At 43.1% G+C, this 13,886-nt stretch overlaps 1 protein-coding gene across 2 annotated transcripts in view; it reads right to left on the reverse strand.

Annotated features, from left to right (window-relative positions):
• The window catches only part of LOC148346836 (uncharacterized), a 32,745-nt gene extending 22,223 nt beyond the window's left edge, over window positions 1-10,522 (reverse strand). The window contains exons 1-2 of one of the 2 annotated variants that reach the window (XM_088324089.1): window positions 9,689-9,830; window positions 4,183-4,713 (exon numbers count right to left, since the gene is read on the reverse strand). In XM_088324089.1, the coding sequence (XP_088180215.1) occupies window positions 4,183-4,713; window positions 9,689-9,693 (536 nt within the window). In that variant the 5' untranslated portion in view covers window positions 9,694-9,830. Of the gene's footprint in view, window positions 1-4,182; window positions 4,714-9,688; window positions 9,831-10,379 lie in introns of those variants that run through there. The other variant, XM_088324090.1, reaches the window with a different exon arrangement.
• Between the last annotated feature and the right edge of the window lie 3,364 nt (window positions 10,523-13,886).

Genomic DNA, 13,886 nt, shown 5'->3' on the forward strand with positions numbered 1-13,886 from the left:
CCAAGAGAGATGACCGCAGCCTTAACAAAATTGTGAAGAAGAGCCGCTTCCAGAATTTGAGGGAGCTTCAAAGACAGTGGGCTGAAGCTGGAGTCCAGGTATCAAAAGCCACAGTTCACAGACGTGTCCGGGAAATGGGCTACAATAGCCGTATTCCCATGGTCAAGCCACTTCTGAACTCAAGACAACGGAAGAAGCGTCTGACTTGGGCTATGGAGAAGAAGCACTGGACAGTTGCAGAGTGGTCCAAAGTCCTCTTTTCAGACGAAAGCAAGTTTTGCATTTCATTTGGAAGTCAAGGCGCCAGAGTCTGGAGAAAGGCTGGAGAAGAGCAAAATCTAAGTTGCTTGAAATCCAGTGTGAAGTTCCCCCAGTCAGCAATGGTTTGGGGAGCCATGTCAGCTGCTGGTGTTGGTCCACTGTGTTTCATCAAGTCCAGAGTAAATGCAACTGTGTACCAAGAGATTTTAGAGCACTACATGCTTCCATCTGCTGAAAAGCTCTACGGAGATGAGTATTTCATTTACCAGCATGATCTGGCACCTGCCCACAGTGCCAAAACCACCAGTAACTGGTGCACTGACCATGGCATCACTGTCCTTGATTGGCCTGCTAATTCCCCTGACCTGAACCCCATCGAGAATTTGTGGGGTATAGTTAAGAAGAAGATGAAAGACACCAGACCTACAAATGCAAATGAGCTGAAGGCCGCTATCGAAGCATCCTGGGCATCAATAACACCTCAGCAATGCCACGGGCTGATTGCCTCCATGCCACGCCGGATTGATGCAGTAATCCGTGCAAAAGGGTTCCCAACCAAGTACTGAGTGCATCAATGGACATTTTCAAATGTTTGATTTAGTTTTGCTGTTATAAAATTATTTTTTTTACTTGGTCTGAGGAAGTATTCTAATATTTTGAGATAGGATTTTTGAGTTTTTTTCAGCTGTAAGCCAAAATCATCAATATTCAAATAATAAAAGGCTTGAAATAGTTCAGTTGATGTGTAATGAATCCAGAATGTATGACATTTTTGTTTTTTTAATTGCATTACAGAAAATAAAGAACTTTATCACAATATTCTAATTTTCTGAGACAGTCCAGTATATTCTAGCATGACCCATCCAGTCTCCAGACCTGAACCCTATCAAAAATCTTTGGAAGGAGCTCAAACTCCGTGTTTCTCAGCGAAAGCCCAGAAACCTGACTGATCTAGAGAATATCTGTATGGAGGAGCGGGCCAAGATCCCCCCTGCAGTGTGTGCTAACCTGGAGAAAGACTAAAGGAAACAGTTGACCTCTGTAATTGCAAACAAAGGCAACTGTACCAAATATTAACATTATTTCTCTCTATATATATATATATATATATCAGTGAGACCTCGCTACTTCGCGGTTCGACGTTCGCGGATTCAGAGCTTCGCGGTCTGTAATGGTAAAAAAAAAAAAAATCCCCCTCGGCCGACGACCCTAGCAAGGCGCGCCGTTCTCGTTTCCTGGTGTTGTGCCCAAATCCGACTCCCGTACAGAATCCTCCCCCACTCGCGTGAACGCGCATTCTGCTACGCTTCCGACAAAAGCGATCGTATTCTATACAATACGCTTATTGAAACCATAAAGCGAGCTAATTAAAATAATTGGGCGATCGTAGTCTATATAATGCGTTTATTTAAACAATAAAGCGCGATCGTATTCTACAAAATGCGTTTATTAACGCGGATGAAAAAGTCACCAACGTCACGTCTCCCGCTCGGGCCGCGATGGCTCACATGGCGCTACACGGCCCTCGATAGGGGGGAAAGGGGTAGGGGGGACCTGTGGGGGTTAGGGGGCGGTGAAGCGGAAGCCGCGTGGACCCAGCAGTGGCAGCCGTGGGCTACCAGTACACTCAGTACGGCCAGAGTAAGTCGAGAGCCTTCCCGGCTTAGCATGGTTCGTGGCGCACGTTAAAGCTCGTGTTTGCTGACAGGATCTCAAAGACTATTATGCATTACAGCAGTGAAGCAGAAGCCTCACCAAAACCGCGCGCCAGTGTTGTGCCCAAATCCTCCCCCCCCTCGCGTGAACGCGCATTCTGCTGCGCTTCCGACAGGCCGTCGCGGTGTCGTGCGTATCGCGCCCGAAAGTACCCGCGCCGCGGGTTAGGGGCTCGCTTGCGAATAATAAGGATAAGTGGTGCAGATAATGAGATGAGATGAGATTATTTTTTTTTTCTCCTTGATAGGGCAGATTTTCAGTTTTTGTGGGTGGTTTTGGTCCCCATTAACCGCGATAACCGAGGTCTTACTGTATATATATATATATATATATTATATATATCCATCCATTATCTGCACAACTTATCCTCAGTAGGGTTGCGGGGGTGCTGGAGCCCATCCCAGCCATCCTCGGGCAGTGAGCAGGGGACACCCTGAACCAGTTACCAGCCAGTCGCAGGGCGCACATGGACAGACAATTTACTCGCTCATCCACACCTAGAGACAATTTGCCCGGCCAATTAACCTGACATGCATGTTTTTGGAATGTGGGGGAGTGCCCGGAGGAAATCGACGCAAGCGTGAGTCACGTCACAAAACCAAAAGTTTACATGCAAAGACAACATCTCAAGGAACATTTAGTGCCAAAAACAAAACATAAAGAGAAAAGTCACGCGTGGGAATCGGGCCAACATTTATGCCATGCTTATTCCGGTCACGACCGCGCGTGGATGAGTTGTTGCATCCTAAACCAAAAAGCACAGATGCCAGAGGAAAAAAAGAGTTTACTTAGCGTGGACTTGTTATGTCACTCTGTGCTTCTTTAATCGAGAAAATAAAGCGTGGAGGGAAATGAGGTTTGTTTTGGAATCTTTTGCAATAAAAAGTTTGCTTTCTGCCCCCTTCCGCCGCTCGGTTCGTTCTCAAAGCATCAAGCCCCGCCTTTAGTCCCTCTCTCTACCGGAGTGGGCAGGCTGGCACTCCCCCCAACCCCCTTCTCTTTTCCTCCAGCGTAATGCGCGATAAAAGTAAAAGAGAAAAAGCAGATCGGTGCGATGGAAACAAATATATAAAGGCTCTTTGAACTCAGTTGGGCATTGTTAACATATACTTAATAGAGAAAATAATTAATTTTCAACTTTTTAAGGACACCTCTAACAACGCATCGCACCTTTTATTATGTAGTTTAAGTGTCACGGTTGCCATGGCGCCCAATTGGCCCCGCCCGGGTGGCGCCAGCTGGGGCTTGTTGACAGATTGGCTCCCTGTCAGTATTTAAACTCTGTCCAGTCAGTCCCCGTTTGGTCGGTCTGTCTGCAAATCTGTTTTTTTTACGACAAGTCCTTTTTCATCTGTTTTTTTGCTCCTGTTTCTCTCCCGTTACGATCTGTTTTGATCTCGACCATGTCTGCTCTCCCGTCCAGAATTACGACCTGTTTTGATCCCGACCACGTCTGTTCTCCCGTCCCGAATAACGATCCATTTTTGTTATCGACCACGTCGACTCTCCTCTCCTGGCTTTTGTCTCTTTTCCGTTCCCGACACTGCCATCGCTCGCCACGGAAGTCCTACTTCCGCGTCTGAGCAACTTACACGCCGCGACCAGCGATCTCCGGATTGCGTGTGCACTCCTTTCCCTTCTTCCCAATAAAAGTGTGAGAAACGTTACGCAAGTGGGCCCTGTCTCCGTTCTGGTCGTGGCATTAAGATAAATATACTTTTAAAAAGCTAAAAATAAAACATTTTTAAACCATTTACTCTACCTTCCATTACACTTCAATGGCAGGAACTTGTGCACTATATCTGTATTTGGCAATCGTTTCTTTCTTCAACATGATCCACTTTTCCTTCCCTTTATCACTGACTTTCTCGGGATCCATTATATGGGCAAAAAAGGGAAAGGAAACCAACAGAATCCCAATAAAATGAGAAGTGGTCCCTCTCAAACTAAACAGAAGGAAGAGATGGAGATATCATAATCTACTGTGTAGCGAACACTGAACAAGCACTGCATTTTTTTTTTAAGGCAGTGTGGCATAAAGCTCAAGCTCTCTTTTATTGTTAATTATAGGAGTATAAAACTCCATTGGCCTGAATGTTATTTGAATCCTACCAAGGCAAGTTGGAATTCATTCACTATTTCTGTTTTTGATTTTTGTCGACAACGTTAACTAATCGTTGCAACCCTAGTAAGAATGGAAACCACCTCTCAATGGACTCGTCCCCCTCCAGGGCGCTCTCGTCCTCCAAGAAGGCGGGTTCCCCCGGAGTGAGGATCCGAGCTAGGACCCCTGCACCACCTGTCCCCCTCGTGCTGTAGACCACGGCGTCCAGCAGGCCGGCGGCGGTCACATTCATTTTGTCGACGTAGCGGGTGGCCGCTGTGTGGTAGAGCGCCACCGCGTCGTCCGGCCCGTTCTGCACAGTGTTGGGAGGAAGCGGGATGGCGGGCTTGGGAAGCATGTCCTTGGAACCCACCAGGAAGAAGCCCCGCTCGTCCGTGCTGTGGCCTTGCAGATCCAGGACTTTGTAGGCCAGGTTGCCCTTGCCGTTGTAGAAGACCAGGGTGTAACCGTCGAGTGGGGAGCGCCGACCGCTGGTGTGGTATAGCTCCACGAACTCGCTGGTGTCCAGCTTGGGGTTGTCGGCGTTGATCTCACTGATCACTAGGCAGGGTTGCTGTCCTTCGACCCCTGCTGCCAATGTGGCGCCCAGTAGGAGCAGCAGCAGCATCCTTCTACAAAAGAAACGTTGGTTGTTAAACCGTGATTTCAAACTGTTAGGAATCGTTTAGTTCTTTTGTTAGATTTTTTTGACCATTGAATGTTTTTCACAAAATGCTCATACTATTTGTTATATTTACTATTTTGCACAGGGTTTGTACACATGGCCAGTTTCAAGAACATTTCTAGCATTTTCAAAGCCATGTTATATTTTTTCCAATACCTTTAAAGGAAGAAATCCAGTGCTGATCAAAATAATGTTATTTTTGTTGTTGTTGTCAAGACCAGAACAGAGACAGGACCCACTTGCGTACGTTTCTCACAGTTTTATTGGGAAGAAGGGAAAGGATTGTACACACGATCCAGAGATCGCTGGTCCCAGGTTGCTCAGACACGGAAGTGGTATTTCCGTGGCGAGCAATGGCGGTGTCGTGTGCGGAAAAAACAGGTCAGTAGCTGGGACAGGAGAGCAAAAAACGTGGTCGAGATCAGAAAATGGATCGAAGCCAGGAAACAGACGGGGGCCAAAACAGGAGTGAGTCAGGGTCGAAAAGCTTGCCTAGCGTGAACTGAGGTTTGCAGACGGACTGACAACAGGTGACAGAAAGACGAGGGTTTAATTAGTGACAGGGGGCCAATCAGAGTCCGAGGCAGTTGGCGCCAAAGGAACGGGCACAGGTGCCTTGCATCAGTAACCATGACAGTTGTTGGCTTTAATAACTAAAATAAAGTTGTTATCTTGCTGATAGCACATACTTTGTGCTATGTTGTGCTGTTCCTATCTTTAAGCTGCTATAAACTGCCATTCTGCTTCAACAATAGATCACAATTGTTGACAAGCATGGAAAGGGCTCTATAGCTGTTGGGTAATAACGGTGTTCAATGAGGTATACAAGAAAAAAAGAAAGAAAGTACTGTATGTATAAAAAGCAGAAATGTGAGCCGAATTTGGACTTATTTTAATGATATTGATTGCTCTGAAGCAGAATACATTCAATCTTTCAATTTTAAAGACTGTTGATCTATTGCTTTTTGTTTCACATATTTCAATGTACCTGTATATTCTTTGGGTGTTTTAAATGACAAGCTTCACCTCCCATGACCTTCTTCTTCCCTGAGTTCCAGTTTTGCCCACTCCAAGACCCACCACACAAATCTTCTCCTCCAGTTCCATTTCCATCCCATGATTGCCCACCCAAGCCATCTTCCTTAAAGGTAGTCCCATATCTTCCCCTCAAGACTCCTCTATATTTCTCCCTTGCAAGGTTCCCTCTCAAGATCTCCTCTTCAGGTGTCTCGGTCTCACACATCCTTCTCGCCAGTACAGACTTTTGTTGTTGTTATTCAAACGTCCCCCTCTAGTGGGGTTATACTACAGCTCTTGTGTCCCGCATTTGGGTCTGCCCAACACCTCTTGACAATAAAAAGAAAAAAAAATATGTTGTTGACACCTATTGTGTTCTTGCACCTGTTGACTGCTCACCTTGCACAATGTGGACCATTTTTTTCTGCACTATGATGACTATGATTGCACCAATGCATATGTTGACTATTTTTTTTTGCACTATGATGACTTTTGCACGAAATGCAGAATTGCACAACCCTTACGATACCAACTGTATTACGATACCAACTGTATGTAACATCCTACATGCCGACATTTCTTGTGTAAATATCATGTAAATTATAACTATAGCCTTATCCTCATTGTTTTATAACCTTATCTTCTCTGTTCCTTTATCTTTTTGGCTTTTTATCTCACTGTGAATGTGTGAAACTGGAGTGTCATACCCAATTTCGTTGTCACAATATGTTAACCCATTTTGTAACAATGACAATAAAGGTATATTCTATTCTCATCTCATCTCATTAGCTGCACCGCTTATCCTCAGTAGGGTCGCGGGGGTGCTGGAGCCCATCCCAGCAATCATCAGGCAGTGGGCAGGGGACACCCTGAACTGGTTGCCAGAAAATTGCAGGGCACACAGGGACAGACAACTCGCTCGCTTATTCACACCTAGGGACAATTTGGACCGGCCAATTCACCTGAAATGCATGTCTTTAGAAGGGCAGCACGGCGACGCAGTGGTTAGCACGTGTGCGGCACAGTTCTAAGGTCTTGGGAACCTCCTGTGTGGGTTCAAATCCAGCTACTGGACTTACTGTGCGGAGTTTGTATGTTCTCCCCGTGCTTGCATGGGTTTCCTCCGGGCACTCCGGTTTCCTCCCACATTCCAAAGACATATTCTATTCTATTCCATTGATATGGATAAAAGTTCAGTGACTCGGCCCATCAATGCAAAGCTCAAACATACTTAACAATGAAATGCTATTTTTACAAAAATAAAATTGCTGCAGCAAGCCAAACAAGGTCTCACGGCACACTCGTTGACAAACAAGTCAAGTCAAGTCAGGTTTATTTGTATAGCCCTTAATCACAAAGAGTCACAAAGGGCTGCACAGATCAAAGACTATTGCAAAATACGGACTATTATGACCCCATCCCATCATCTAAAACCTACATGAGGGAAACTAATACAGAGCTATAATACACATAAAATCGGGGTAATGTGATCAAACTTTCTTGTCTTAGTTAAAAGCCTCCCTGCAGCATTTTTACCAGCTGAAGGCTTTTGATTATGGACTACGGGAGACCAGAGAGTAAGTAGTGCATTACAGTAATTGAGACGGGAGGTAACAAACGCGTGAATTATAATCTCCGCATCCGACTGAGACAGCATAGGGCGAATTTTAGCAATGTTGCGAAGATGGAAAAAAGCTGTTCTAGTCATATTCTTAACGTGTGTTTGAAAGGACAGATCGAGGTCAAATATGACACCTAAATTTTTGACTGAGTCACTCTGGGTGATATTACATTTGTCAATGTTCAGAGCCGTTATGAAATCAGAGATATTTTGCACCAAACGTGACGTCACATATCCATCAAAACAACTAAAATAATTCCCTCTGAAAAGGAAATCAAATGACAGATCTTGTGCAACAGTTGTGACATCAAACCTACATCAAAACAGCATGTGAATGAGCCCTTCTGTAAAGGAGATCAAATCTGAGATCTTTTTCACCAATGATGATGTCTGTAAAAATGCTAGAATGAAAATAATACGACTACCAAAATATTACGACAGAAATATGTAGAAAAATAATTTTTTGCATAAATACTCCAAAACGCTGCAGAAATCCAACAGAAATCCAACAAAAATACTACAATGGAAATAATTCAAAAATACTTCTACCAAAATACAAGAATACTAAAGAATTACTACTATGAATATACTGCAAAAATGCTAAAAAAATAGTACAATTCAAAAATATTTATAGAGAAGTACTACAAGAATAACACAATCATGTAACTATAATACAAAAATACTACTGAAGAAATATTATGACAGAAATACTACAATAATACATTTCCAGAAATACTGCAAAAATACTACAAAAATACTACAATGGAAATAATTGAAAAATACATCTACAGAAATACAAAAAAATTACGGCTGCAGTTATACTATAATACAAAATTACTGCCCTAATATAAAAGTTAAAGGGACAGTGTGTGTTATTTGACCACTAGATGTCACTGTATTCTGTTTTGCAACCCAAAACGAGTGCTTAAGATCATCATACGAACTATGGAGACTCAAAGTGACCGTAAAGTACAATTTTTCCTCTTTTTTGCCTAACCTTTCACCAAAGATTTTTTTTTGACGTCACACACGAGTAGAAAAAAAATATAAATGAGAAGTTGTCACGGTTGCCATGGCACCCAATTGGCCCCGCCCGTGTGGCGCCAGCTGCGGCTCATTGACAGATTGACTTTCCGTCTATTTAAGCTCAGGGCTCTCATTCCTCTTTTGTCAGTCCGTCAACGAACCTCAGCCCCGCAAGACGTGGGTTCTGACTCGGTCCCGTTTCCTTTTGGTATTTCCTGTCCAGTATTGTTCCCGTTTATTTTGTCCTGTTTAATATCGGTTTCCAGTTTTCGTTCCCGTCTTGTTTGTCCTGTTTATTTTCGATATCCTGTTTCAATATCAATCATGTCTTCCCGTCCTGTCCGGTATCGACCCCATCTGTCTGATATCTGCTTGGGCAATTGGTGTCGATCTCGTCGGTCTCTGGGAAATAAAACTGTAGTTTCTTGTGAAGCATCAACAATAACCGGGACACAATCATGAAGTGGAACACACTTTATTGTATATTAGAAACTTTTTTGACAAATAAAAAACATAAAAGGGCCAGCACGGCGGCGCAGTGGTTAGCGCTTGTGCGGCACAGTTCATGTCATGGGAACCTGTCGTGGGTTCAAATCCAGCTCCAGACTTTCTGTGCGGAGTTTGTATGTTCTCCCCGTGCTTGCGTGGGTTTCCTCCGGGCACTCCGGTTTCCTCCCACATTCCAAAGACATGCATTTCAGGTGAATTGGCCGGTCCAAAATTGTCCCTAGGTGTGAATGAGCGAATGAGTTGTCTGTCCCTGTGTGCCCTGCGATTGGCTGGCAACCAGTCCAGGGTGTCCCCTGCCCACTGCCCGATGATTGCTGGGATGGGCTCCAGCCCCCCGCGACCCTACTGAGGATAAGCGGTACGGCTAATGAGATGAGATATCGAAATAAAACTGGAAAAACTGGATGGGAACAAAAACTGGAGAGAAAAATAAACAGGAAAAAAATAGACGGGAACAAAACTGGAAACCGATATTTAACAGGACAAAAATAAACAGGAACAAAACCAGACAGGAAATGCCAACAGGAAACAGGACAGAGTCAAAACCCACATCTTGCGGGGCAGAGGTTCGTTGACAGACTGACAAAGGAAAAATGAGAGCACTGAGCTTAAGTAGACGGAAAGCCAATCTCTCAATAAGCCTTAGCTGGCGCCACACGGGCGGGGCCAATTGGGCGCCATGGCAACAGTGACAGGGACGTCACATCGGCTAAATAAATAGAATAATTCCTTCTGCAAATTAGATTACCTCATGTGCAGCCCCTCCTCAAGGTTTCTTCATTTTCCTCATGTTGAGATTTTTGAGTTTTTCCTTGCCCTCTTGTAGGTTTTAGATCAGGGGATGGTGCAATAATAGTCTGTAGTTTGCAATCATCTGTGGTCTATGCAGCCCTTTGAAACTCCTTGTGATTATGGGCTATACAAATAAAAATGACTTGACTTGACTCATCCTGAGGTTTTTTAGTTTTTACTTGCCCTCGTGTAGGTTTTAGATCAGGGAATGGTGTAATAATCGTCTGTGGTTTGAAATCATCTGTGATCTGTGCAGCCCTTTGAGACTCTTTGTGATTAAGGGCTATACAAATAAACATGACTTGACTAGATAAATTCGGAGATCTTTCCCCCCCACCATCAATTGTGACGCCACACAATTTCAGAAAGAGCATGAATGAGTCCTCTGTGCGTGCGCGTATGCGTGGAATAGTGACACGGAGCATGGCGTGTCTTTTGCGTGAGTCAAGTCGCAAAACCAAAAGTTTACATGCAAAGACAACATCTCAAGGAACATAGAGTGCCAAAAACAAAACATAACGAGAAAAGTCACGCGTGGGAATCGGGCCAGCATTTACGCCATGCTTATTCCGGTCACGACCGCGCGTGGATGAGTCGTTGCATCCTAAACCGAAGCACAGATGCCAGAGGAAAAAGAGAGAGTTTACTTAGCGTGGACTTGTTGTGTCACTGTGCTTCTTCTCGCGGGAAAATAAAGCGTGGAGGAAAATGAGGTTTGTTTTGGAATCTTTTGCAATAAAAAGTTTGCTTTCTGCCCCCTTCCGCCGCTCGGTTCGTTCTCAAAAGTATCAAGCCCCGCCTCTAGTCCCTCCCTCTACTGGAGTGGGCAGGCTGTCAGACCTGGGGTGGGGTTAAATTAGTGGTTTCCAGAGCCAGCCCACGTGAACTGAGCAGCTGTTTAGGGCTCATCCATCCATCCATCCATCCATCCATATCTGCACCGCTTATCCCCAGTAGGGTCACGGGGGTGCTGGAGCCCATCCCAGCTAGATTCGGGCAGTGGGCAGGGGACACCCTGAACTGGTTGCCAGCCAGTTGCAAGGCACAGGGACAGACAACTCACTCACTCATTAGCAGCGAGGGACAATTTGGATCGGCCAATTAACCTGACATGCATGTTTTTGGTATGTGGGAGGACACTGGAGTGCCTGGAGGAAAACCACGCAAGCACAGGGAGAACATGCAAACTCCACACAGGAGGTTCGATCTCATGACCTCAGAACTGTGCCGCACACGCGCTAACCACTGCGTCGCCGTGCTCACTGTGTGTCTAAAACAAAAATATTTCTACAGAAATACAACTAAAATCCTCCATTATAACTAAAAACAAAGCACTAAATATCAAATATAGTGCTTAAGACAGGGAAATCACATATTATTTTGCTTTCTTTCTGAAAAGAAAAAAGAGTATTGAAATATTACAAAAATACGACCACGATAATACTATAATATAAAATACTACTACGAAAAAATTACCCCAGAAATACTACAAAACTACAACTACAGTAATATTACAAAAAATACAAAATAAATATGACAAAAATACCATTCTGAAAATACTAGAAAAAAAATCTACAACAATAGTTTTTGGGAATTACATCAAACATACTTGTACAAAAATACTGCAAAAATACCACTAGATAGATAAATAGATAGATAGATAGATAGATAGATAGATAGATACTTTGTTCATCCCCGAAGGAAAATTCACATTTCCAGCAGCATCCCTGAGCTGAGAACAATCGAGAACAATCGAAAATAACACGGGAGCTGCTGGAGTGGCTGCCATTCGTGACGGCGCCGGAAGAAAAGATTCAATTTGAATCATGTACAAACAAACAAACAATTGAATCATGTACAAACAAACAAACAAACAAAATATTCATGTTTCAATTAGTGGAGTGTTAATAAAATGGGGGGAAAATAATTTCTGATACTGATATAACCAGGTAAAACTAATTTTAAGTTACCTGTCCAAATGAATGTTGTGCCATCTCACCTTTCCCACTCTCTCTCCTCTCACCTTTCCCACTCTCTCTCCTGCAGTTGACTTGCTGCTGCTCGCTCCTGAAACTAATACTTACCTCTTTGTGTATTGTGCAGTCCCTTCTCAAAAATCGTAATGAAGATAATTAGCACTTGCCACTAAATTAAATCCACTTCATGCTAAATTTAAGAAAAAATCAGTAACCATCCAAATATCCGACTAATCCTTTCAGTCTGTGACTAGTCAGATATTAAACGAGTCGTTAGTTGCAGCCCCAGTTGATAGTCAGAATTTTTTTTTAAATGACTCTTTGAGCCATTCAATAAATTTTAGACCCCGCACCGCTACACCAAACATTAAGACGTAAAGGCTTTTGTGTTTTAAACTTCTGCATGTCTACTTTGATTGTACCATAAGTCTTGGACAAAATGCCAGTGGACAGTTTACTCGAAAGAGGCATCGTTTTAATAAACTCGGCTTCATACTTTCTGGTGTGAATCCTCTCCTCCAAATTAAGTTGTATTTTATGAGAAAATGCTTTGTCAATGCAGCAAATGTGGGATACAATCAGATTAATTCCTATAGTTTATTGTAAAAGGCAGAAAATTACAGGATGCGAGCAATGTCATGCCTAGAATGAACACACTTTGATTTAGAAAATTTTGTCAAGGTACTATTATGATACGGTAGTACAAAACACTACTAGATAAATATTAGTACAGAAATACTACTACAGAACATAAATACTGACAAAAATCCAACTACAGCAACACGATAAATATTCTTCTATAGAAATATGATAGAAATACTACCAAGGAAAACTACAGTAATACTGTGCTACAAAAATACTACAGAAATACTAAAGATACAGAACGAAAATCGTGCTATGGACATACAACCAAATTCAAAAGAAATACTACATAATAATACGACAAAATACTAAAGTTGTCACGGTTGCTCCCCTCCTATTTAAACTGCTCTCATTCACTCCTGGTCAGTCTGTCATCGAACCTCTGCACTTGCAAGACTTGTGTTTTGACTCTGTCCGGTATCCCGCTTGTGTATCCGGTATCGATCCCGTTTGTCCCGTCCGGTCCGGTATCTTGCTCCAGTATCGATCCCATCTGTTCTGACCGGTTTCGATCTCTTCTTTCCAGCAATCACTGGCGTTTGTGTTCCCTCGCATGAATGCCCCTCTTCCCGTAAAATAACGCTTGTGTGAAAACGTTACGCATCAGGGTTCACCGTCTGTTCGGGTAATGACAAAAGTCATAACACCACTTTAATACTACAAAAATACTACAGATATACAACAAAAATTCTACTTTTGAAATGCAACATAAATACCAATACTAAGAAAATAATGCTTTGGAAATACTACAAAAAGTACTGCAGAAATACTACAAATATAGAACTACAGTAATACTACAAAAAACTACAGAACTTCAACAAAAATCTGACTGAAGAAATACAAAAAAATAATACTAAATAGAATGCAACGACGGGAATACTTCAAAACTAAATATCAAATGAAGTGCCATGGGTCTCAAACTCAATTGAGTCGGGGACCACCAAAGCAAGGATCTGGGTGAGGATGGGCCAATGGGGTTTTCCCCGAAAATATTTTGTTTGTTATTTGTCCACTAGACGTCGCTGTAATGTGTAGTCCAACCAAAGGAAGATTACAAATTACGGATAATGAAAGTGAGCAAAAAGCAGCCTGTGTCATGATTACTGATTTGATGCATCTGTGCCCGCTCCTTTGGTGCCAACTGCCTCGGACTCGTTGCTGATCCCAACCACGTTTTTTGCGCTCCTGACACGCCATTGCTTGTCACGGAAGTGCCATTTCCGCGTTCAGAGCGACCTCATCCCCGCGACCAGCGATCACCAGATCGTGTGTGGAATCCTTTCCCTTCTTCCCAATAAAACTGAGAAACGTACGTAAGTGGGTCCTGTCTCTGTTCTGGTCCTGACAGCCTGACTGTATCCATTTTACCCAGGTTTTCTCAAAGAAAGACAAAATGAAAGGAACAAAGATTTGTTTTTAAAAAGGAATAAAAGGAAAACAGGAAGAAAAAGAAAAGTAGGGGGAAAGAAAGCAAAAGAAAAAAATGGAGTAAAACAAAGAAAAAAGGAAAGAAAGAAAAGACAAAAACTACCAAGA

This window comes from Urocampus carinirostris, chromosome 19 (assembly GCF_059441175.1).
Source record: "Urocampus carinirostris isolate Australia breed hairy pipefish chromosome 19, RoL_Ucar_1.0, whole genome shotgun sequence".
NCBI lineage: Eukaryota > Metazoa > Chordata > Actinopteri > Syngnathiformes > Syngnathidae > Urocampus > Urocampus carinirostris.